The sequence below is a fragment of the Elephas maximus genome, chromosome 12 (assembly GCF_024166365.1).
Source record: "Elephas maximus indicus isolate mEleMax1 chromosome 12, mEleMax1 primary haplotype, whole genome shotgun sequence".
NCBI lineage: Eukaryota > Metazoa > Chordata > Mammalia > Proboscidea > Elephantidae > Elephas > Elephas maximus.
The window spans coordinates 48130920-48156799 of NC_064830.1; the positions used below are offsets into that span (position 1 = coordinate 48130920).

The 25880-nt window shown below is 44.1% G+C and overlaps 1 protein-coding gene across 1 annotated transcript; it reads right to left on the minus strand.

The window, feature by feature from the left end:
• Positions 1–1355: 1355 nt before the first annotated feature.
• On the minus strand, positions 1356–10298 carry PCARE (photoreceptor cilium actin regulator). The gene is made up of 2 exons (XM_049904025.1): positions 6556–10298; positions 1356–1527 (listed from the first exon to the last, which is right to left on the minus strand). The coding sequence occupies exons 1-2, from the start codon at positions 10296–10298 to the stop codon at positions 1356–1358; spliced, it is 3915 nt and encodes a 1304-aa protein (XP_049759982.1).
• Positions 10299–25880: the final 15582 nt, after the last annotated feature.

A 25880-nucleotide genomic window follows, 5' to 3' on the forward strand; every position in this document is an offset into this window, starting at 1 on the left:
CCAACCCTTGGGCAGTGGGCTCTTAGCACATCCAGAGCCGCACTTTCCTCCTTGTATCCCGAGGCAGGGGCTCTAGTTGGTGGTGGGGCTGACAATGTGATGAAGAAGTGATGGGGGAATGATCCCTCTGGTCCCAGCACCATCCTACCCAGGCTCCCAACCCTCCTGCGTCTGCTGAGGAGGGTTCAAAACCCAGCAGAAATGCCGCCTGGTGGTACAATGCAGATTTTTAGTTAGGAGTCTTCATTAAAATATCTAATTGGTCTCCAAGATTTTACAGAACAGAATCTCCTGAGCATTTTGAGTAACGTTTGCCCTGTTGTATCTCTTCAGCTGTGGAGAAGGTACATACGATGGTTCCTAATAACAAATGGGCGCTACTTTGTGACCACATCGAAGTGTTGTTATTATTATGACTGTGTTATGCTAAAGATGTTTTATGGTACCTGGAAGTGTTTTGCTGGTGTTTTTTATGCGTAGAAAGGTATACTATATACTATATAGTAAGAGAAACATTTGACTAACTGATGTTAGATATGAAGAGTAGCTAACTGTTCTGATTTATGTACAAATTTGACTTAAAGACAGACTTGAGGACAGAACAATTGGTCATCCAGGGCTGCCTGTATTCTCCTTCTGGCTGTGTGACCTTGGGCAAGACACTTTGGCTCCCTCCCCCCTTGGAAGAATGATGTCTACTTCATCCATCGTTGTAAGAATTAAATGATTTAATGGAGCTAACACAGGAGAGACCAATCGCTAGACAAGTACATCACAGTTGGTAAAATGAAGGGTCAATGAAAACAAAAATGAGGGAAACCCTCAGTGAGATGGATTGACACAATAGCTGCAATGGACTCAAACATACCAATGATCATGAAGATGGCACAGGACTGGGCAATGTTGTGTTCTGTTATACATAAGGTTGCCATGAGTCAGATCTGACTTGATAATAACTAACAACAATGACACCGCAGGTAAAATACCTGATCATGAAGCATGCAATGAATAATTTTTGTTTTTTCCTTTAAGGCCAGCACTTGGAGGATTAAAAACTGTCATTGTGGGGCTCTAAACTTATGATTACCCTTTGAACCCCAAGGCCAACCAAGTACTAGGTACTAGTACCAGGTACTAGGACTGAAAATGATAATTGCTTAAAAGTTGCCTCCCTGCCTGCTTTTCCTGCAAAGCCAGTCTCAGCAGACGCACCTGGCAGTGCACCTGCATGCATTTCCAGGACACCCCAGTAGGAGTTTGGTTTGCCCCCCACCTATGAGGCAACCTGGATGGTTGCTGGTCACCCTTTGCCTTTTGGGGCGACTGGCATCACTGTGACTCTGCTGGCTGGCCAGTCAGGCTGCCTCCTCCCGCTGGGGCTGTGCTTCCAGCTGGGGCTTGTCCTCCCTCTGCAACCCGTGGCCCAGTATGCAGAGCTCTGGGGGAGAAACACGCCTTTGCTTCAGTTCTGGGCTGTAGGAGCTGCTCCAAGCCTCGTTGCCCTTCCTGGGGCTCTCCTCACTGCTGCTGCAGAGAGAAGACAGGTGCAGGTGACATTCTTCCTTTGTGGTTCCTTCTGCCCCTTCCCCATCTCCATTCGCCTGCTGACTGTCTCTTCCTATCTCTCCCTCACCCATAGCTGGTGACCCCTGGGTGCCAGGAGTCTGCCTTTCTGTAACAGGTGTGCCCTGAAGGCTGCTGTCCTTGTGTTGCCTGCTGAGGCTGGGCACTGTGGGGACACAGCTCGAGGTGGTTTGGCTGAGGTTGAGTTGTGTCCTTTTCCCTGATGCCCAGGATCCTGCTGCATGAACAAAGCAACTCCCACAGGAGCTGTGGGAGCTGGGCCTTTATTTTGTTTTATGAACACTTCTATTTAATAAAGGTCTGGGCTTAGCTACTTGAATTAAAACACACACACGCACACACACACATACACACAAAAACCTTGCTTCGCTCATTCACCACCCATTTCCTGAATGGAGAAAATGGAAACTTCTTGGCAGAGCCCAGGTCCAGCATTTAGCTAGAACAGGGCTTCCCGGCTGCCAAGCCCCATGTGACACAGCTTAGGAGGGGCTTTGCATGGGGCTGGGGACACCAGCAAATGAACCTCAGTGTGATGGGCAGGCTCTGGGAACATGAAGTGGAGGGTGGACATGAGCATAAGCAAGCCTAGGCTAGAAGGGTGGACCAGCGCAGAAAGCCACGCTTGGTTATATGCTGGCGATTACTGGGTAGAGGTAGGTGCCTGGCTGCCTGGGTTCATGTCCTGGCTCTTCCACTTACCAGCTGTGCGACTCTCATCATGTAATCTCTCTGAGCCTCAGCTTCACGTTTGTAAAATGGAAATACAAATAGTACCCATTTCATAGGGCACTCACAGATAGCAGTATTAGATGCATGTGAACTCTTTGCATACTAACTGATACATAGGAAGTGCTCAGTACATGGTTAGCTGTCACTGTGGTGCAGCTTTATAGAATTAACAGAAAGTCACACCTGGAGAGAACACTAGGGACTCCAAGTCATACGAAGGTGGGCATCTGAAGCTCAGAGAGTTGGGGGGCCTTGTTCAGAGCCTCACAATCAGTCACCTCAGGGCCTAGCCCTGACCCCAGGGCCCCACATGCACAGACCAGAAGCCCTTCTCTCTGCTCATGACAGCAGGATCTTGCCTATTCCCTGAGCTTTATTAAGTAGCGTGTTCAGCCCCGTGTGATCAGGCTTACAGGGGACACCAAACCAGTGGAGGACAAGTTTGCATTTGAATCCGGACAAGAAGACACATTAAGTCTGGCATGCATATGTGATCTCTAGGCACGTTGGAGATGTCTAAGACGCAGTGAGGAGCCCACCGTGCTGTTAAGAGCTCATCTCATTTGTATGAGCCTTTGACCTGATCATGAAGCCCTGCAGGTGATCAGGGCCCAGCCTGTGAGCCACTGGCTCCCACCTTACTTACTTCTTCTCCCTCCGTAACTCCACCCATTGCTGCCTCTGACCGGACTGGCAGAAATGGGAGGGGCACATCCAGGGGAAAGTCCTCGGCTGGCAACTCTGGGGCAGGATGCTGTGAGGCTGATGTTGCGGCTGGACAAACAATCTGTCCTATACTGTATCTTCCCCAGCCCCACTTAGGTTCCACATCTGCAGTGGCTCAGGCTAGGGCCTTCATTTTCCCAGTTGCCACAACATAGTTGTGGTTCTACCTGTTCCCGGAACGGCTCGGGAAGCAGGCTGCCCACCCACTGGACCCCTAGCCACACTTGGCCCAGGACTCTGAGCGAGGGGCTGCAGAGAGCCCCTGCCTGGCCAGTCCTGTCCAGGCAAAGGCTGATGACCACTGCATTTAAGGGAGAAAGGCAGACTCTTCTTGAACACCCAGTGCTCCAACATCCTGAGAGCTGGAGACTGGTAACTTGACTAGGGGATTCGACACATAAGTAACAGCTGAAGCTCAGTAACTGAGCTTTCTGGGTAAGCCTCAGAGGACTGTTCCCATCCTCCAGGGCCCCAAGATCAGGAGGATATAAACATCATCCTTTTTTTCCTAAGAAAACGGGCTCATGCCTGGCACGGAATGGCTAGAAGGGGATCCATGGCAGGTGTGGGACAGATTTCCCCTGCAAGTCTGCCTCAGGGCTGTGAGGTAAGGTGGGTGTGGGTGCAATTCCCTGTGTGGGGAAACAGCCCTGTTGTAAGCCGTTCCTGGCTCTCTGGCACTGGCTTGTCTCATGGCCTTGGGGAAACCATGCCCAGTTCCCTGGCATTGCTTCCCCAGATGTAGGATGGCAGAAAAATGATTGCCATCTATACAGTGGCAAGTCCACAGCTGGCATGTTTCTGTTCCCAGATGCCAAATTTACACCTGGGGCAGGGCTGAGGACTGAGCATCTTCCCATCACATGCTCACAGTTTGGGATGGCCTAGAGGCTTGGTCTTACAGGGAGACAGGGGAATGGGTATCATTACATGACCTTCCATGCCGACCTTGGGAAGGCCCCTATTTGGGAATGTCCTCTCTTTCAAAGATGCAAGTTCCCTCCCCCTCCCCATCCCAACACACACCCCCCAAATAGAGATCCAGGACATAAAATAATCTTTTAACCTGAAACCCGTTGCCGTCGAGTTGATTCCCACTCATAATGACCCTATAGGACAGAGTAGAACTGCCCCAGAGTTTCCAAGGAGCGCCTGGTGTACTCAAACTGCCGACCTTTTGGTTAGCAGCTATAGCACTTAACCACTATGGCACCAGGGTTTCCAAAATAATCTTTTAGGCGAGGAGGAGCCCTGATGGCTCAGTAGTTAAAAGTTACAGCAGCTAACCAAAATGTTAGCAGTTCAAATGCACCAGCCTCTCCTTGGAAACCCAATGAGGCAGTTCTACCCTGTCCTATAGGGTCTCTATAAGTCAGAATCGACTTGATGGCAACGGGTTTTATTCTGAGGAGAAGCCTGAGAGAAGGGCATTGTTTTCTTCTTGAACAATTTTATGTTACTTTATTATTGCTCCTGCTGTTTTAAAATGTTAAGTGTTTTTAATTAATGCTGTTTTATCGTCCCTGTCCTCGCAAGCTCTTCTGAAGGATACCGTTTTAGAAATCTAATAACCGAGTAAGTGCTGGTGTGGAGAATAATGCGCTAACATTTGTAGAGGTTCTTAGATGAAGACCACTGTGCTGTAGGAAGCTCATTTTAGATTTAAGAAAAGAGCAGTATTACGTTAAGATTCTTGCAAAAAATAATCAATATTTCATTTCTTTCAAGTGGTTTTTATAACCATAATAATGCAAAACTTTCCTGAGATAGTATCTTTACTTAAGATTGACTGCCGGGTACTTTGTAAAAAATTACCATTTATGCCTTGGCAGACTACGATCTGCAACACCTATCACTCTGGCAGAAATTAACTGCTGATTTACACAAGGGCAACACAAAGGTAGCAGGGACTGGTGTTGTTTGAGCTTTGTCTTTTCTGATATCAAGACATTCTGAGAAGAGTCCTTCTCCCGTAAGCCTCAAATTTACATTTTTCTTCCCCCCAAGCCAGAGTTTCAGAAAAGGCACACTTTCCTGTGTATCCTGTGAAATGACCACTTGGATTGTGAACCCTTCTTTCAATGGCTCGAGCAATGGCGATACCTGGACTCATGCCCCAATGCCCCAACGCCCAGGCCTGTCTGCATGGCTGGGCAAGTGACATACAAGTTAGTTGCCCACCATGAGAAAAGTGTGCTTAGCGCTCAGTCTGCCAAGGGCAGAGGCGGCACCTGTCAGCCTGGATTCTGATGAATCCCTCATGAAGTGTTGTTCTTACTCTGCGACTCTGGTGGGGAGGCAGAGACCTGATTTGGTCTGAGGAAAAGTGGGGCTAGATACTTGAGGGTATGGAGAAGCCAAACATTTACACGCCAAACCTCCAGGACCAGCCGTTCTCAAGGCACAGTTTGGAGGCCCTTGGGTATCCTCAAGACATTTTCATGGGGTCCAGGAGGCCTAAACTATTTCCATAATAATCCACCACCACCTCTGGTTGCCATCGAGTTGATTCTGACTCACGATGACTCCATGAGTGTCAGAAGCAGACTGCCACATCTTTCTCCCGAGGAGCAGTTGGGGATTCGAACTGCAGATCTTTCAGTTAGTAGCCAAGTGCTTTAACCACTATGCCGCCAGGGCTCCTTAGGGTTTTCATACTAAAATATTATTTACCTTTTTCACTCTCATTCTCTTGTGAATACAGAGACTTTTCCAGAGTCTACATGACATGTGATATCACAACAGATCTATGGCAGAAGCCAGCATAAGAATCTGGCTCCCTTCTGTTAAACCAGACACTGAAGAGATTTGCAAAAATATAAGACAATACCACTCTTTCCACTACATTTTTTGTTTGTTTGTTTTGGAAAATATAGTTATTTTTCATAAGAGTATATTATTTACGTAAACACATAATGGGTTGATTTTCCTTCTCTTAAAGTTTTTTGATCACTATGTAATTAATAAATTGAATACAGCAAAAATCATTAGATATAACCGACATAAACAAATGCTCTTTTGGGTTCTCAAATTTTAAGAGTTTAAAAGAGTCCTGGGACCAAAACATTTGGGAATGCCTACTGTGGATGCTGGTCTACTGCAGCAAACCAGCACCAACAGAAGCCAGGCTGCTGGATCGGGCTGGGATGGCAGAGTGACGTGAGTTAACCACCAAGGTGAGTCGCTTCGCCTGCTTCCCCATCTGTAAAATAAGGGAGGAGGGACTGGACTAACTTGATTGTTTGGGGCTAACTTGATGGTTTTAAACCTTACTTTTAATATAGTAGAACCTCTTTTCAATATGAATCTTTCTCAGAAGCCCAAAATGTGTAATAGGTAAGAACACGGCTGTTCAAGGTTGAAATGGGGGAGACTGGGACTCCATTTCCTGGGCCCCTTTTCCCAGCTGCCTCTTTTCTTGCAGCACAGTTTGAGAACTACTGACCCAGAAGATCCTAGGGCCTGTTAGCTCTGCCCCTCTCTATTCCAAGTAACGGCAGGATGGCTCCTTACCTGCGGTGGCTGAGCTGGCTTTCACTGGCTGCGCCAGTGCACCCTGAGACCGGCAGCTGCAGTCGGGTGCCCTGTCGGTGGTCTGAAGCGGTCCTTCTGATGAAAGGCTGAGGGTTGAGGGCACACAGAGCCACCCTCCTCTGTGACTCCACCCTCCGTCGTGGTCCTGAGCTGCTCCTCCAACACCCTGTTGGCATTCCAAGAGAGCCCCCAGCCTCTGGTGGCAGAGATGGTGAGGTCAGTGGGTGAGGTCTTGAGAGTGGCACCTTAGCTTCAAACAGAGAGGAGGTGGCTGGATAGAATATGGAGCAGGTGTTCCCAGACACTTTGACCACGGCTGACGGACAGTCTTCAGAATCTCTTGCTTCTTTGCACTCCTGAGAGGGAGACACTGGGGTGGATGGAGAGGGCCCAGACGAAGGGGAACTTGCTTCTCTGCTCTGGGTAGGGGGGCTCACCGGTGGGGGGCTGGGCTGCTTGTGCTGGGGTAGTGGGGATGTTCGTTTCTTTGGTGTTGGTGGGCTTAGCACCCTGGGGCTGACTGGGGGGCTCGGAGCTCCAGTGCTGAATGGTGGGCTAGGGGACCTGTGTACGGAGGGGAGGATTGGCTGGGCAGGCCTGTAGGAGGAGGGTAGGCTAGGGTGCCTCTTTTCGGCTCGGGGTGCCCAGTGCACCCTTGGGGGAGAGGCCTTCTTGAGCACCAGGGGGCTTCTCTCTTGGCTCTGCCTTGAGGCCTCAGGAGAATGTGGCCCTCGGGTTGGCCTGGCCTGGCTGGGTTCTAAGGTTCCATTTTGTCCAGATGTGTGCCTGGAGTGATGCCAGGTTATCGCCTTCCAGGGATGCTTGCCAAGGCTCGTAGCCTTCTCTGCTTGTGCCTGACTCTCAGCCCTATCCTCCGCCTCTGGGCTTTGGCTGGTGGCTAGTGGGTGGTTCAAGTCTAAGGCAAACTTTCTTGGATTGCAGCCACTCTTGATGCTCCCTGGCCCTGTGCTTCGAGGCCTGGTGGGGCTGGCGGTGCCCTTGCTGGGCAGCAGGTCAATGGGGCTCACGGAGGCTCTTAGCTTTGGGGAAGCCCACGTTCTCCTAGGAGGGCCAACCCCTTCCAGCCCTGGCATGCCGGTCCCTTTGGGGGAGCTCCCTGCTGGTGCACTGCTTTCTGGGAGCTCCAGAGAAGTGAATGATTTGTCCATCAGGATTTCCAGAGGTGGTGGAGGGAGGTGCTCTGGGTCCTCGTCTGTCTCACCGTTGACATCTTTACTTCTGGAGGCTTCTGCTGTAAATGCAGGGGGAAAGATAGGTGCGAAGGGCCTCCAACCTGTGCCCACATTGAGTGCGTCTCTGCCTGCTGCTGGAGAAATGTGGAGTTTAGGGCACAAGGGGGCAAGCCCCCTGTAAATGGGAAATCTGGGCTGCATGATGGGGACCCCCCACTTCCTGAGGCAGGGGCTTGGCTCAGAGTCCTTGGAATCCCCCAGTGTCCTCAGATGGTCTGTGGGACTGAAAGTTTCAATCAGTTTCTTGACTGAAGTTCTTGTGGGATGGCCTCTGATGTGGTGGTCCTCGGTCCCAGGAACCTCGCTTCCCTTTTCACTTGATGGGGTAGTTTTGGCATGCTGCTCAGCTGTCCTCTGCCAGGGCTGCTCACCTTTGGGGTGGGGACTGCCCTTCTGCAAAATGCTCTTGTCCTGACTAGGCAAAATGCTGAAATTCTTGGTGAGGGATGCCTTCAATTTGCTGATGGTGTTACTTGGGGTCGCCCGGCAGTTGTTCTCTGGCCACAAACCTGCTGCTCTAGGCTTCAGAATCTGCTCTGTGCTGTGCTGCTGGCGCTGTGCACCCAGGGCATAGAACGCCTCCAGCCTCTGGCTGAGGTCTCTCTGGACCCTCCGAAGTTCCTGGAGGGTGGGGTCCTCTGTGTGGCTCTTAAGACTCACCTCCGACTGGGACCTCCTCTGCCTCACTGGAGCCTTTCTGCTGCCACTGACCGTGCTGGGTCTTGGCGGGACCATCGTTCTCCTATCATCCTCCTCAGCCCAGTCCTGGGGCCCAGAGGGCACGGGGACAAATTTGATCCTTTCACTAATGGCTTCCTTCATCTTCAGAATCATTTCCTGGGCCGGGGGGTTCCTAAATCTCCTGGAGTGAGGCTGAAACGTGCTTTCCCGGCTAGCAGGTGAAGACTGTGGCCTTGGAAATAAAGCTGTGTCCTGCCATGCACACAGACTCACACTGCTAACTTCATCTTCCTCCTCCTTGTCTGGGCTGCTGTCCTCATCTTCACTGAGGGATGGAGAGTCCATCGAACTGGAGCCTTTAGAGAGACATGCTTCCACAGGGACCCCAATTCCAAGGGAATCATGTGGAGTGCTTTTGCCTGGCCAAAAAGGCCCAGAGGAAATACTTTCTGGGTCTGTGTTGGATGAACACTGAATCCCCGCTTCTCCCTTTGCTGCTGGCTGAAACTTTGCAGTAGGAGGCCTTGAGAGTGGACAGTCTTGGGGTCTGTCTGAACCCATCCAGAAGGGACTTGGCTGCCAGGCATATCCTGACGGCCTAGCTTCCACTTGGGGTGAAATGACTGGCTTCTGTTCTATGGGCTCCAGCACAAAGTCCCAACTGGTTTGTTTTCCCAGCTTGTCCAAGGACTGCCCGGATTCATTTTCAGCACCAATGCCACTGTCCTCAGAGAACAAGGGGAGACCCTGCACCCCGGGGTCACCATGGCCACTTGCCAAGTTCTCTAGTTGCCCCAGAACCCTTAAGAGGTGCTCATCCATGCCCCTCTTTATGCTTAGCTTCTTTTCCAAGCGGCTTGCAGTAGAGTGGAAGTAGCTGCTTGAGCCCTCCAGGAGGCTGCAGGTGAGTGAGTCTACGGTGCCCCTGAGCCCCTGCAGCTTGCTGATTGTGTACTGCAGGAGCTGCTCCAGGAGATCTGGCTGCTCCTGGGGCTCTCCTTCCTTCAACGGCCAAGCCAGATCAGCCCTAACTTCCTGTAGGAGTGCTTCTCCATCCTTGGATATCTTACCCATGAGCTGGTTGACCTCATCAAAGCAGAGCAGCAGGAAGCTGACCATGGGCTGCAGCAGCTCCTGGGTCTGGGCGGCCTGATGGACAATGCGCAGGATTGCTTCATATTCGGAGAGGCTGGAGTGCAGGTAGGTGTAAGTGTCGTGATGGGCCTTTACCAGGGGCTCTGGAAAGTCCACCCTGCCTGCAGATCCATGAGGAGGAAGGACAGTTTGGGAGCGATGGCCCTGTTCGCCCAGTCTGTGGCATTTTGGCTTCCTTTCCTGGGTGGAGGTCTCCTGGGTGTTACTTTCCTCACTCAATTCCACAGAAAAGGGTGTCCCCTGTGACCTGTGGGAGCTCTGTGTCTTAAAAAGAATATCCTTAGCTGTGTGGCTCTGTGATTTGGTCAGCTGGGATGGGGAGGTTTTGGCTTCTAGGATCCATCCTTCCATATCTTTCCTTTTGCCTGAAGCAGGATTTCCTGTGAGCTGACAAAGACCTTCAGTTGTAGTTTGGTTCCACTTGGAACTTGGCTGCTCCTCGGCTGGCCTTTGTCCCTGGGGCTGGCCACTGCCAGAGTCAGGGCAGGTGGGGCTTCTAAGCAGCAAAGGGACAGAGCATCTTTCATTGTCCTCCTGACGCCCTGGCAAAATAACCTTGGGCTTTTTCAAAAACTGAATGCCATTCTTTGCAATGCTGTTTACAATGTCACTGTGGGAAGGTGTGCACCCCATGATTTCAGCTTATCATCATCTTCTACCCACAACCTTAACAATTTTCAGAGAATTGTATTTGAAAGGGAAACAAAAGGCAGTCTTACTAGTCCATCCAGGCAGTTTCCAGAAGTCTATGGCACAATGTCCTAAACTTGAAACCAGCTTCCCTTGATGCCAACTTACTTGGCCCCCTGCAAAGAGGTAGTGGTGTCTGCCATCCTGTTGTGGTTCTGTTATTGTGAACCTGTGCTGTTAGCGAAGGTTAGGGGCCTCAGGCTCAGGGATTACAGGCCTGTGTTTTGCCCGTGTCCTGACAGATGTGGATGGCAAGTGCAGCTTTAAGCCTATTAGGTTAATCATGCCCCAGCCAGTTAGCGCTCACAGTGTGTTCTAATACAGAACTTCTCAGAGTTTACTATATTGGGAAGCAGATTATTTTTGCACTTGCTTGTGCTTTTACTTCTGTTCAGATGCCTGCCGTATGAAACCCAGAAAAGTGAGGCATAATTGCAAAAGGCTCTGGAAGAGATGCATTTGTGGAAGAGAAGTGAGGGCTCCCCGATTACAAATCTTGGTAGAAAAGTGACCTTCAGAATAAGGGCAAACCAGCTGAGTGTGCTCCAACCTGCTGTGGTCAGAAGGGCCTCAAAAAACACATAGATAGTAACTGAGGCAATGCATTGTTGTTTGTGTGATTTATAACAACACTATGACTCTGGTGATAGAGAATGTCTCCTAATCAGAGAATAAGGAAGACAAGGTTGCTTTCCTTTACATTGGAGAAGTGAGTTAGATAGCAGGGAAGCCATCCTCCATGGTTTGGGAGGGGGAAGCAGGAAAACTTTCTGCCATATGGAGCTCAAGGCCCGTCACTATGGACCGTGGAGACTCAGGAAGGGCAACACTTCATGGGAGGAGGCTTGTTACAAAGTTCTCATAGGAAAATCTGCTCAAATTGGGCAGTGGAGAGCCATTTAATCGTTAGAAGTAGAACACAAGGGGAAAAAATGTGTTTTTCTTTCTAAGCACAGCTCTCTACTCAATCTGAGCATGGTGCCCTTGGCTGTGGCTAAGGGTAGCAGCACCCATTTTAAACTCCTTTCAAGCTTTATTTGTTGTCAGTAAAGTTTAGAGTAAGGGCTTGGGTTTAAATCCTGACTTTTCTCTTTTTAGTTGGGGGGATCTTTTGCCAGTTACTTAACATTCCTGAACCAGAGCTCATCTTTGAAATGGGGACAATGGTATCTGCTTCCTGGAACTGTTGTGGGGACTAAGTCAATTAAGGCTTGGTAACTGGACCACTGCCTGCAGATGGTGGCAGTGTTGTTAGCTTCCATTGAGTTGGTCCCTGACTCGTGGAGACCCCAGATACAACAGAGTAAAATGCCGTCTGGTCCTGCACCATCCCTATGGTAGGTTGCAGCTTGGACCATTGTAATCCATAGGGCTTTCATTGGATGGTTTTCAGAAGTAGGTGGCTAGACCTTTCCTCCTAGTCTTAGTCCGGAAGTTCCACTGAAACCTGTTTAGCAGCATAGCAGCCTGTAATCCTCAAGTGACAGAAAGGGGGTGGCTGTGCCTGAGGTGCACTGGCTAGAATCAAACCCGGGTCTATTGCATGGACAGCAAGTAAAAAGTCTACTACTAAACCACCAAATGTAATTCCTTATTCCTTTCTCCCTGGTAGCCAGGCCACTTAGAACAATATACATCCAAGAAAACTCATTGGTTTGTCAAGGAACAAACCTCGATCTTCCCCTGCATCGTCTGGAAATGATTGCCTACTGGTGCGCCCAGAGCCTTCTCTGGATCAGGGTGTTTGGCCTTCCTGTGTCTGTGCTCGTTGCCTCTCTGCCCACACACTGCTGCCTCGAGATGTTCCTAATGTCTTACTGCTCTTAATTTCTCTGCTTTTACCACACAATGATTCCCATTGTCGGCAGAAGGAAGGGGGGCTTTTTTAAACCATCTTTGGCTATTTACACTGTTGTCAATTTTTAATTTTCCTAATAGAAAAATTGCATTGAGCATCTTGGAGCTTCTTCTTAAGTTACTGCAATCAAATTTGGTATTTTGACTTTATAGTCTTCATTTTGTGTTACTGCGCCCTGTGCCACCAATGAAAGCAACAGCGAAGGCGTCAGGAGGGTGTCAGAAACAGAAAAGACTTAGAGACGCCTCTTCTGCAGGAGCAAGCTGGAGAGTAGCTGCTGTGGCTGTGTGGAGCCCGGTGCCCATCACAGCGTATGCCCCAGAGTGCATAATTAATAAAGTTCTCTCATCTGTTTATTTGAAGCAGAGCTCATGGGAAACAAAAAGCTGAATCAGTGCCTGGGGGCGAGCTGTGTTAGGCATCAGGATGTTGTCTCATTTCTGTCACAGGCTGGGCTGCGCCAGTAAACAAGGAGCCACGTGGGAGGACTCCTCACCCCTTCCACCTTGCCGTTTTAATAGAGTGAAAGGCTCATCTGAAGGGCTCTTTGTGTAAATTCTTCTCCTCTTGGGATTTAGGCCCTAGCTTGGATCATCTTTGTGAAAACCTTTGATCTAAGTGGCTAAAGCTGTTTCCAAGGCAATGATCAAAATTGAAGTATTTGCCCGGAGGGTCAGCTGTCAGCCCCTGTACTTTGGAGACTAGTTTTCTTGACTATTCCAAATAATTTAGGACGCTCTTTATTCAGTGCCACTCATTTTTCTTTTTTTCTGAATTTTATTTATTTATTGTTACTGTTGAAAATATACACAGCAAAACATACACCAATTCAACAGTTTCTACATGTACAATTTAGTGACATTGATTACATTCTTTGAGCTGTGCAACCATCTTCACCCTCCTTTTCTGAGTTGTTCTTCCCTCATTAGCATAGAATTGCCACCCCCTAATCTTTCAAGTTGCTGTTGTCACTTTGATTCCATATACATAGTTCTTCAAAGAACATAATGCTGAAGGCAGATAATTTTTACTAGTTAAGCTGAACTATTATTTGGTTTTAAGAATATTTCAGGGGATATTTTTGGTTTAAAGTTTAAAGATTATCTCAGGGCAATAGTTTCAGGGGTTCATCCTTCCTCCACACCTCCAGAAAGTCTAGATTCCATAAGAATTTGAAATTCTGTTCTGCATTTTCTCTCTTTTGATCAGGATTCTTTTATAGATTTTTTTTTTTTTTGTGCTTTGGGTGAAAGTTTGCAACTCAAGTTAACCTCTCATCCAAAAATTTATACACATATTGTTATGTGACATTAGTGGCAATCCCTACAATGTGACAGCAGACTCCACCTTTACACCCTCGGTTTCTTGTGTCCATTCAACCAGTTCCTGCCCCTTCCTGCCTTCTCATCCTGCCTCGGGACAGGAGACGCCCATTTGGTCTTAGGTATCTGATAGAACTAAGAAGCACACTCCTCACGAGTATTAGTTTTTGTTTTATAGTCCACTCTAATCTTAGTCTGAAGAGTGGGCTTCAGGAATGGGTTACAGAGCGCCCAGGGGCCATAGTTTTGGGGGTTCCTCCAGTTTCTGCCAGACCATTAATTCTGGTCTTTTTACGTGAATTTCAGTCCTGCTCCACACTTTTCTCCCGCTCCGTCCAGGACTGCCTGTTGAGTTCCCTGCAGGGCGGTCACTGGTGATAGACTGGCACCATCTAGTTCTGGTCACAGGTTTACAGAATCTCTGGTTTTTGTGGCCCTTTTGTCTCTCGGGCTGCTATTTTCCCTGTGCCTTTGATGTTCTCCATTCTTTTTTGCTCCAAGTGGGTTGGACCAATTGATGCATCTTAGATAGCTGCTTACGAGTTCCAAGACCTCAGACGCCACTCACCAAAGTGGGATGCAGAACATTTTCTTAATAAATTTTGTTATGCCAATTGACCTAGCTGTCCCCCAAACTATGGTCCCCAGGCCCCAGCCCCAGCTATTCTGTCCCTCAGTGTTTGCACATGTTTTTAGGAAACTTAGCTTTTGCTTTCATCCGGTTGTGCTGACTTCCCCGGTATTCTGTGTTGTCTTTCCCTTTACCGAAGATGAACTTTGTCTACTTTCTAGTTAGTGATTTCCCTCCCCACCCTCATAACCACCAAAGAGTGCTTTCTTTTGTGTTTAAACCTTTTCTTGAGTTCTTATAATAGTGGTCTCATACAATATTTCTCCTTTTGTGACTGATTTCACTCAGCATAATGCCCTCCAGATTCATCCGTGTTATGTTTTGCAGATTCATCGTTGTTCTTTATCGTTGCATAGTATTCCGTTGTGTGTATGTACCATAATTTATTTATCCATGCATCTGTTGATGGGCACCTAAGTCATTTCCATCTGTTTGCTATTGTGAATAGTGCTGCAATGAACATGGGTGTGCGTTTATTTATTCGTGTGAGGGCTCTTATCTCTCTAGGATATATTTCAAGGAGTGGGATTGCTGGATCGTACAGTACTTCTATTTCTAGCTTCTTGAGGAAGCACCAAATCATTTTCCAAAGTGGTTGTACCATTTTACATTTCCTATCAGCAGTGCATAAGTGTTCCAGTCTCTCCACAACTTCTCCAGCATTTATTATTTTGTGTTTTTTGAATTAGTGCCAGCCTTATTGGGGTGAGATGGTATCTCATGGTAGTTTCAATTTGCATTCTCCAAGCGTTTCTTCATGTATCTGTTAGCGCCTGAATGTCTTCTTTGATGAAGTATCTGTTCATATCCTTTGCCCATTTTTTAATTGAGTTGCCTTTTTGTTGTTGAAGTTTTACAGTATCTTGTATATTTTAGAGATTAGACCCTTATTGGATATGTCGTAGCCAAAATTTTTTTCCCACTCCATAGATTCTCTTTTTACTCTTTTGGTGCAGTCTTCTGATGAGCATAAGTGTTTGATTTTTAGGAGCTACCAGTTATCTAATTTCTCTTCTGGTGTTTGTGCATTGTTAGTTATGGTTTGTATTCTGTTTATGCCATATATTATGGCTCCTAGCTTTGCGTTGTCCCTATTTTTTCTTCCACGATCTTTATCATTTTAGATTTTATATTTACGTCTTTGATCCATTTTGAATCAGTTTTTGTACATGGTGTGAGGTATGGGTCTTGTTTCATATTTTTTTGCAGATGGTTGTCCAGTTATGCCTGTACCATTTGTTAGAGAGACTGTCTTTTCCCCATTTAATGGACTTTGTGAAATATTGGCTGCTTATAGGTAGATGAATTTATGTCTGAGTTCTCAAATCTGTTCCATTAGTCTATGTATCTGTTGTTATGCCAGTTCCAGGCTGTTTTGACTACAATGGAGGTATAATAGATTCTAAAATCAGAAAGTGTGAGGCCTCCCACTTTGTTCTTCAGTAATGCTTTACTTGTCTGGGGCCTCTTCCCTTTCCATAAGAAGTTGGTAGTTTGTTTCTCCATCTTGGTAAAAAAATGTTTTTGGAATTTGAATCAGGATTACATTGTATCTGTAGATTGTTTTGCGTAGAATTGACATTTTTACAATGTTGAGTCTTCCTGTCCATGAGCAAGGTATGTTTTTCCACTTATGTAGGTCTTTTTTGGTTTCTTGCAGTAGTGTCTTGTTTTCTTTCAATAGGTCTTTGATGTCTCTGGTTAGGTTTATTCCTAAGTACTTTATCTTTTTCAGGGCTATTGTAAATTGCGTCAGTTTGATGATTTCCTTTTTGAAGTTCTCTTTGTTGGTGTAGAGGAATTCAACTGATTTTTTTGTTTATCTCGTATCTTGATACTTTGCTGAAATCCTCTATTAGTTCCAGTAGTTTTCTTGTGGATTCTTTGGGGTTTTCTGTGTATAAGGTCGTATCATCTGCAAATAGGGATACTGCTACTTCTTCCTTACCAATTCAGATGCCTTTATTTATTTTCCTTGCCTTATTGCTCTGGCTAGGACCTCCAGCACAATGTTGAATAAGAGTGGTGATAGAGGGCTTCCTTGTCTGGTTCCTGTTCTCAGGGGGAATGCTTTCAGACTGTCTCCATTTAGAATGATGTTGGTCGATGGCTTTGTATCAATGCCCTTTATTGTGTTGAGGAATTTCCCTTCCATTCCTGTTTTGCTGAGAGTTTTTATCAGGAGTGAATGTTGGACTTTGTCAAATGCCTTTTGTGCATCAATTAATAAGATCATGTAGTTCTTATCTTTTGTTTTATTTACGTGATGTATTACATTAATTGTTTTTCTAATGTTAAACCATCCCTACATACCTAGTATGAATCCCACTTGGTCATGATGAATTATTTTTTTGATATGTTGTTGAATTCTATTGGCTAGAAATTTATTGAGTATTTTTACATCTATATCCTGTATTCATGAGGGATATTGGTCTGTAATTTTCTTTTTTTTTTTTTACCTGGCTTTGACATCAGGGTTCTATAGAATTTTTATCAAAATGTTCAGTAGTGGTAGCTGGGCACCATCCAGTTCTTCTAGTCTCATGACAAAGGAGGCAGTTTTTGGAGGCAATTAGCCACACATTCCATAAAAAAAAAAACAAAAACATATCCTCCTCTTATTCCTGACTCCCCTTCTTTCTCTGCTGCTCCAGGTGAATAGAGACCAACTGCAGCACTTTGGATAGCTGCTTGCATGCTTTTAAGACCCCAGGCACTACACCACAAACTATGAGATAGAACAAAAGCATCAAACATGTTATTAGGCCAATTAACTGAGATGTCCCATGAAACCATGACCCTAAACCTCCAAACCAAGGAACCAAATCCCATGAGGTACGTAAGCAGCCTTAACAGCTACTCTTTTTTTTTTTTTTTTTTTGTCCTTGTTGTAAATATATCTATCACACAACTTTTGGCAATTCAAATTATTACAGGTGTACAACTTATTGACAGCAATTACTATAATTGGCTGTGCAACCCTACCCTTAAGTAATGTGATTTTTCTATCACTGTCAACCTCCCCATTCCCCTCCCTCCTACCCTGGCAACCACTAATAAGCTTTGTTCTTTATACATTTGCCTTTTCTTGTCTTTTTATATAAGTGAGGCTTTACAATATTTGTCCTTTTGTGATTGACTTATTTCACTCAGCATAATGTCTCAAGCTCCACTCATATTGTAGCAAATATCAAGACTTCATTTCTCCTATTGGCTGAGCAGTAGTCTATTATATATATGTACCATACTTTGTTTATTCATTTATCTGTTGATGGGCATTTAGGTTGTTTCCACCTTTCACTTTTATTGTGAACAATACTGCAATGGACATTGGTATACAACAGACTCTCTTTTTGAGTCTCTGCTTTCAAGTCTTTTGGGTATATGCCTAGGAGTGGAATTGCTGAGTCATACGGTAGTCCTATTTTTAGTTTTTTGAGGGTGCCACTCATTTTTCATTAAGACCGACTTTTGTTTTTTCTTTCTTTTTAGACTGAGACTGAGATTGCATCAAATAATAATAATAAAGATTATTTTGAGTGGGAATGTAAAATAGGACAACTACTCTGGAAAACTGTTTAACAGTTAAACATATACTACCTCCATCAATTCTAAGAGTATTGAATGCATAAGTCCACAAAAAGACTGGTCCAAGTCTATGAATTATACTGACTCTAATTATACTGAGATCTGTGGGAAGCACTCTTGCCTAAGGTTGTTATTTTTTTTCTTGGCACCTGGGCACCAGTGGTACTGCTTCAAACAATCATCCGTTTGTTTGGAGTACAGATCCAGCCTATATTGAGATTAACCTTCCCTAGTTTTACTTTGCTAATAGTTTTTTCATTGGTACAGTTTACTTGTTTAGATGTCACAAGGTTAACTTGACAAATGTAGGATTATCTGTGATCCATTTGAGTTGGGAAGAAACTTCATTCATCTTATAATTCATACTTGTAAGAAAGATGGCATTTTAAAATTAACATTTAAAAATATAGATCTGGATGTACCATAGGTCAAACCATGTGAAAAGTTTATAAGGTGCTAATCCTTGCCCTTTGGAATGTTAAATATATTTCACCCTATTTTGTTTCATGTGGTACTGAGCGAATTAGCCAGCAAAAGATGGTTCTGATGTGGCATCAATTTCAAGCCAAGACTGAAGCTCATTCAAGCAATATGAAGAAATGTCTCATCTCTCAAATTCTATTAGCTACACCAGTGGGACTTCCTGAGCCTTAAAAGCTAAGAAAATACCTCCCCTCCCGAAGGCCTGGGACACATCTGGTCCTTCAGATCTGAAGGGATAGTCTTTGCAGCACATTGCCTGGTCCAAAAGTGGGATGAATAGGCACCGGTGGAATAAGCAAGCAGCTACTGTGGTGAGCTGACAGGAGCAGGGAATGTTCGTGTTCTGGGTACTGTGTTAGGCACTTTCATATATCATTCCATTAGCTGGCCTCCCTTGCTTTGCTTGGGAGAATAACTAACTATCACTTAAAAAAAGTAATTTGGCTCCTGTTAGATACCTTAGGGAAACCCTGGTAGCATAGTGGTTAAGAGCTACGGCTGCTAACCAAAAGGTCGGCAGTTCAAATCCACCAGGAGCTCCTTGGAAACTGTATGGGGCAGTACTACTCCATCCTATAGGGTCGCTATGAGTCAGAATCGACTTGACGGCAGTGGGTTTTGTTTATATACCTTACAGCAATCTATCCAAGTCGCCCATGTGATAAGCATTTTTATTGCAGTCCAACATCTGATATTTAGGACATCTGCCTTAAGTGGCTTAAGTATGTGTGGTTTTTTATCTGAATCAGCAGTCCAGTCACATGGGCCTTTCACTGTATCTTTGGAAGATAATGGCTTATCTCTTTGAGGTGCCTGTAAGGATCCACCAAAGTAAATTTCATGTAAATTCTGTAGTCTATATTTAGAATCAAAGTATCCCAAATGTTTCCTCCAAATTTGGCAGAAATTTATCCTGTTGTTTTTACATGATAATAAGAGAAGCAATTTTATTCAAGTAGGTTCAATTCTTACCTATAAATTAGGTAATCCCAAAATATCAATGACTTAACACAGTAGGAGTTATTGTTTCTACAGTGCCAACGTAGAAGTTTCCAGTTGGGATGCTCTCTTAAACAGCTCTCCTCCAAGTGGTGACTCAGGGATCCAGGCCTTTCTATCTTGAAACATTACTCTTCTAATACATGGGTTCCAAGCAGAAGGGGAAGAGACTGTAGGAAAGGCATATCAAATACTTGACTGCCAGCATGGAATTAACACCCATCATTGCCATTCTAATGCCATGGACTTGTCACATGGCCCCACATAGATGCAAATGGCTGGGAAATGCCATCCCTGGCAGAACAGCTGCTTCCCAGCATCATCTCTATACCATGGAAGGGGAATCCCAATTTTTGGTGATTGAGTAGCCTCCACTGCCACACTCATGTTTCCAGATGAGGAAACTAAGGCTGAAAAAGTTTAGATAATTGGCTCAATTTACGAAAATGAAACATATTGCCATTGAGTTGACTCTGACTTATGAAGACCCCATGTATGTCAGAGTAGGACTGTACTCCATAGGGTTTTCAATGCTGATTTTTCAGTAGATTACCAGGCCTTTCTTCTGAGGTACCTTTTGGTAGACTTGAACAGCCAACATTTTGGTTAGTAGCTGAGTCCATTAATCATTTGTACCACTCAGGAACTTCAGTCATCAAACTAGCATGTGGCTGATCTGGGATTTGAACCTTGGTCTCTCTGACTCAAAGCCTGTGTTATTCCTGCTACATTATTTTTGTAATGTATTTCACGTTTCTCATGGCCTTGACAGCTCAACCATTATGGACTTCTCAGTCACAGCCCATCACCAAGAGGGGAGCTGCAGGAGTCTTATGAGAAACAACTTCAGATTTGCTCTGCAGTCCAAAGAAGCCCTCGAGGTTGCCCTTCCAATCCTTCTTTGTCTCTGACTTGTCCCAATGGGTGAATGGCTTGGCTGGATGATCATTGATTCTGATTTTGTCCCTGGTTGGAGATTTTCAGATAACCCTTAGCTCTAAGCCTTAGATCCCACAGGAAAATCTAGTGTTACACTCCTTCTGACCTCAGCCCAGACTCATGGTCTCTGCCCTTCGGTGGCCACCTCCCAGGACTCTAGCTTGCTGGAGTGGTGGTTGGGGCTAGGGAATTGAAAATGTAAAGTGGCTTCATATTAACTACTGATTAAAGTCTCTTTAAGGGGAAAACAAATAGAAAATATATGGATTGTAATTCTATTTTCAGATATATTTTAAAGTAAGAGATTGTGTTGATTTCAGCAAAAATGTTTGCATTTCATCAGCATGTTGGAATTTTATAAGCTTTGTAATTTTTGGAAACCCCGGTGGCGTAGTGGTTAAGTGCTACAGCTGCTAACCAAGAGGTCGGTAGTTCGAATCCACCAGATGCTCCTTGGAAATTCGATGGGGCAGTTCTACTCTGTCCTATAGGGTCGCTATGAGTTAGAATCGACTTGACAGCAGTGTTTTGTTTTTGTAATTTTTATTTTTGCTTATTACTTTCTACTCTTTTTGTCTTCTTGTATATGTATTTTACAGAGTTGCTCATCATAAGTACGTGCCATTGTATTATTCTTGCTCATTTAACATATTATAAGCATTTTCTATTTTTTTATGCTAAACTGTTTTGCAGCATTTAGAAAAAAAAAAAAACCGTGGTGTCTATAATCTAGACAACAATCTCTTACTTTAACAAGAAGATAAATAGCAAAAAGAGTCCAAGGTGCACCTGGGTGGACTTGAACCTCCAACCTTTTGGTTAGCAGTGAGCATGGTGAGGAACCCTAATCTCAGACACCGTGACATGCAATTCTTTTTCTAGTCCTTATTTATTCCAGATTTATTCATCTGGCTTCTATTTAAATGAAATAATATGAACTCTAATCAGATTATACCTTTGTGCTCTTCTGACTTTCTTAATACAGTAATCTTCATGTTAACTGATTTTTTTTTCAGCCAACTTTTACTTTCTGGGTCCAGTGTCCTTTTCTTGAAGTATACATTTTAGTAGTTCTTACAGTGAGGACCGTGAGTGGTAAACTCTAAATATTTGTCTGAAAATATTTTTATTTAGCCTGCAGTCTTAGATAATAGTATACTTGTTGATAGTTTTTTTCACCTGCACATTTAATATAGTAACCATTATTTCCTCCTGGCCTCTATTATTGCTGTTGAGAAATCTGCTGTCAGTCTATTTTTGTTTCTTTGAAGGCCAGCTGTCTTTTTCTCCATCTCCATTTAAGATTTGTCATTTTGAATTTGGTGTTCTGCTGTTTCATGGTGATATCACTGGATGCAGATTTTAAAAAATTACCCTGTCCAGGATTTGTGGTGTTTTGTGACTATGAGGATTATTTGTTAATTCTAGAAAATTATTTCTCTTCAATTAGTGCCTTTCTGCTGTTCATTCTACTCATCTTCTGTAACTATATTAGATGTATACCGTACATTCTGATTCTATTTTCATACCTCTTACTCTCTTATAACTTGGCTCTTGTTATCTCTGCTCTATAGGGTTGCTATGAGTCAGAATCTACTCAATGGCAATGAGTTTGGTTTGGTTTTTTGGTTGCATTCTAAATAATTTCCTAGGCTTTTCTTCCTAGTCACAAATTCCCTTTTTGGTTGTATCTAAATATTTTTAATTTCAGTGACGATGCTTTCCATTTATAAGAATTTTATTCTTTCTATAGTCTTATTCTTTCTATGGCTTAAACATCTTTCCATGTATCACTTTAATAATTTTAGACATACTTAATTTATAGTTTCTTTCTCATTGTTTGAATATCCCAAGTCTGGTGGACATCTACTGACCACAATTATGATAAATTATTTTCTGGGTGTTTTTTAAGTTTTGATTATGTGCTTTTTATCAGTTGGAGTTTTTTTTTTAAATATGAGATTCCTGGGTGGCTTTGCTGTGGTAGCATTTTTCTAGAGTGGTTTTGTTTTAATCTGCCAGGTACCCCATGTAACTACCAGCCCAGGGCCAATTTTTATTGTAGACTCCTACAACATATGGTTCCGTAAATTTGAACTTGGAACCCGGATGGAGTATAGGGTTGAGATTTTGAAAAATTTTTTTCCCCCAGGCCTTGGGCAGAGACAAGCTTCCTTGCCATCACCTTGGCCAGTGGATGGTCATTCTCTTTTCACCGAGGTTGTAGCTTTTGAGCATCCTGGGTTTATACAGGTCTCCCAGGATCAACTTTTCACTGCATGCAGGCTCAAGCCTTGTGTTCCGTTCTTGTGTGGCCATAAAATCAAAGCCCTACCCATTAAGTCAAATACCTTTCCCCAGCCCCAGTCCCCAGGCCACCTCGGTCTGAGCTAGTACATTTGCTGTTTTGACTTTCAGAGCACTTCTGGCATCTGGATTTTTTTTTTTTTTTCCCTCTAGTAAGCCCAGCTGTGTACTTAATTTAAAAAAAAAATTATATTTCAAACACCTTTTCCAGGTATTTTAGTGTGACGGGCTGCTGGAACAGGAAAAATCATTGTTTACCCAAACATTCAACCGACTTAAGGGAAGGCCTATGCTGTACTTGGTTCAGAGAGTTACAATGATGAAAAGGCATTGTTCTTGACCTAGGAGAACTTACAGGGCTATTGAGGGTGGGAGCAGGGAGAGGTACAGCATGGAAGGGGGACAGATAGACACACACATACGCTATTATATAACCTGTAATGTAAATTCCACAAGATCCATAAGCAAAGCTTATGAAAACACAGGAAAGCAGATGTTTAATACCAACTGGGAAGAATTAATCGAGAATTCTTCACAAACTGCTAGATCACTGCCATGTGTTAGTTATCAGAAAGACCTATGGGAAAGTTGTGTTGATGTTCTTATAAACTGTGGAGTGATTCTGCTAATTCCCTGTAGGAAAATAATTGGAGAACCTAAATTCTTGACTTTTGACTCGTTAATTTGTGTATTTACTTTTAAACATAAATATCCTAGGCTTTGGAAAGATGATGGCTGTTAGTTGTACAAATGCCTCACTCTTGTAGTTGTTTAAAGCTTTGTGTATGTGGAAAATTTGGGGGAAGACATTGGGTGATGATATGAATTCGTAGTGAAATGTAAGTCAGAATGGAGTCTCAATTTCCCAGGGTTAGCAATGTAATAAGAGAGAAAACCGCTAAAGAATCCTTGTAACGCTGTAGACTACTCTGTGCATTTTTTCCTTATATTTAAATACTGTAACATTTTCTGAAAGAGTTCAACAAATTACACTTGAATTGAAGCACAGATGGCAAAGATTCAATTCCCTTTTACATTTATTTACAAGAATGGTTTGTGTATGCTGAATAGGGGATATTGCTCCCAGTTTATATCCTTATTTCTGGGAAATGTCATTCTTATTTACTTGCAACTTTTTGAATACATCCCATTTGTAAATTTAGGATTGTTGTTGCTAGATGCCCTAGAATTGGTTCTGACTCATAGTGACCCTGTGTACAACCGAACGAAACACTGCCAGGCCTGCGCCATCCTCATAATTGTTATGCTCGAGCCCTTTGTTGCAGCCACTGTCTCAATCCATCTTGTTGAGGGTCTTCCTCTTTTTCACTGACCCTCTACTTTACCAAGCATGATGTCCTTCTGCAGGGACTGGTCCCTCCTGATAACACGTCCAAAGTTTGTGAGGCAAAGTCTCACCATCCTCTCTTCTAAGGAGCATTCCGGCTGTACTTCTTCTGAGACAGATTTATTCACTGTTCTGGCAGTCCATGGCATATTCACTATCCTTTGCCAACACCATAGTGCAAAGGCATCAATTCTTTGGTCTTCCTTATTCATTGTCCAGCTTTCACATGCGTATGAGGCGATTGAAAACACCATGGCTTTGTCAGGCACACCTTAGTCCTTAAAGCGATATCTTGGTTTTTAACACATTAGGGAGGTCTTTGGCAGCAGATTTGCCCAATGCAATGCGTTGTTTGATTTCTTGACTGCTGCTTCCATGGGTGTTGACTGTGGAACCAAGTAAAATGAAATACTTGACAACTTCAGTCTTTTCTCCATTTATCATGATGTTGCATACTAGTCCAGCTGTGAGGACTTTTGTTTTCTTTATGTTGAGGTGTAATCCATATTGAAGGCTGTGGTCTTTGATCTTCGTCAGTAAGTGCTTCAAGTCCTCTTGACTTTCAGCAAGCAAGGTTGTGTCATCTGAATATCAGAGGTTGTTAATGAGTCTTCCTACAATCCTGATGCCAAGTTCTTCATATAGTCCAACTTCTCTGATTATTTGCTCAACATACAGATTGAATAAGTGTGGTGAAAGGATACACCTTTCCTGATTTAAAATCACAAAGTATCCCCTTGTTCTGTTTGAATAGCTACCTCTTTCTTGGTCTGTGTACAGGTTCTCATCAACGCAATTAAGTCTTCTGGAATTTCCATTCCTTGCAATGATATCCATAATTTGTTATGATCCACACAGGTAAACATCTTTCTGGTATTCTCTGCTTTCAGCCAAGATCCGTCTGACATCAGCAATGATATCCCTTGTTCCATGTACTCTTCTGAATCCAGCTTGAACTTCCAGCAGTTTTCTGTTGATGTACTGCTGCAGCCACTTTTGAATGATCTTCAGCAAAACTTTACTTGTGTGTGATATTAATGATATTGGTCAATGATTTCTGTATTCTGTTGGATCACTTTTATTTGGAATGGGCACAAATATGGATCTCCTCCAGTCAGTTGACCAGGAAACTGTCTTCCAAATTTCTTGGCATAGACGAGTGAGGGCTTCCGGCGCTGCCTCCATTTGTTGAAGTACCTCAGTTGGTCAGTTTCTGAAGCCTTGTTTTTCCGCCAGTGCCTCAGTGCAGTTTGGACTTCTTCCTTCAGTGCCATCGGTTCTTGATCATATGCTACTTTCTGAAATGGTTGAACATCAACCAATTCTTTGCGGTACAGTGGCTCTATGTATTCCTTTCATCTTCTTTTGATTCTTCCTGCTCTGTTTAATGTTTTCCCCTTAGAATCCTTCAATATTGCAACTAGAGGCTTGAAATTTTCTCTTCAGTTCTTTCGGTTTGAGAAATGCTGAGTGTGTTCTTCCCTTTTGATTTTCTAACTCTAGGTCCTTGCACACTGCTTTATACTACTTTGTCTTCTCGAGCTGCCCTTTGAAATCTTGATTTGCTCTTTTACTTCATCATTTCTTTCTTTTGCTTTAGCTACTCTATATCCAAGAGCGAGTTTCAGAGTCTCTTCTGATATCCATCTTTTCTTTCTTTCCTGTCTTTTTAATGACCTCTTGCTTTCTTCATGTATGATGTCCTTGATGTCATTCCCACAGCTTGTGTGGTCTTCAGTCAATAGTATTTAAAGAGTCAAATCTATTCTTGAGATAGTCCCTAAATTCAGGTGGAATATACTTTGGCTTTCATGGCCTTGTTCTAATTTGCTTCAGCTTCAATGGGAACTTGTATATGTAGTCTATGGTTTGTTCTTCAGTCAGCTGCTGGCTCTGTTCTGACTGATGATATCGAGATTTTCCATTGTCTCTTTCACACAGATGTAGTCAGTTTGATTCCTGTGTATTCCATCTGGTGAGGACCACGTGTATAGTCACCATTTATGTTGTTGAGAAAAGGTATTTGCAATGAAGAAGTAGTGTTGGTCTT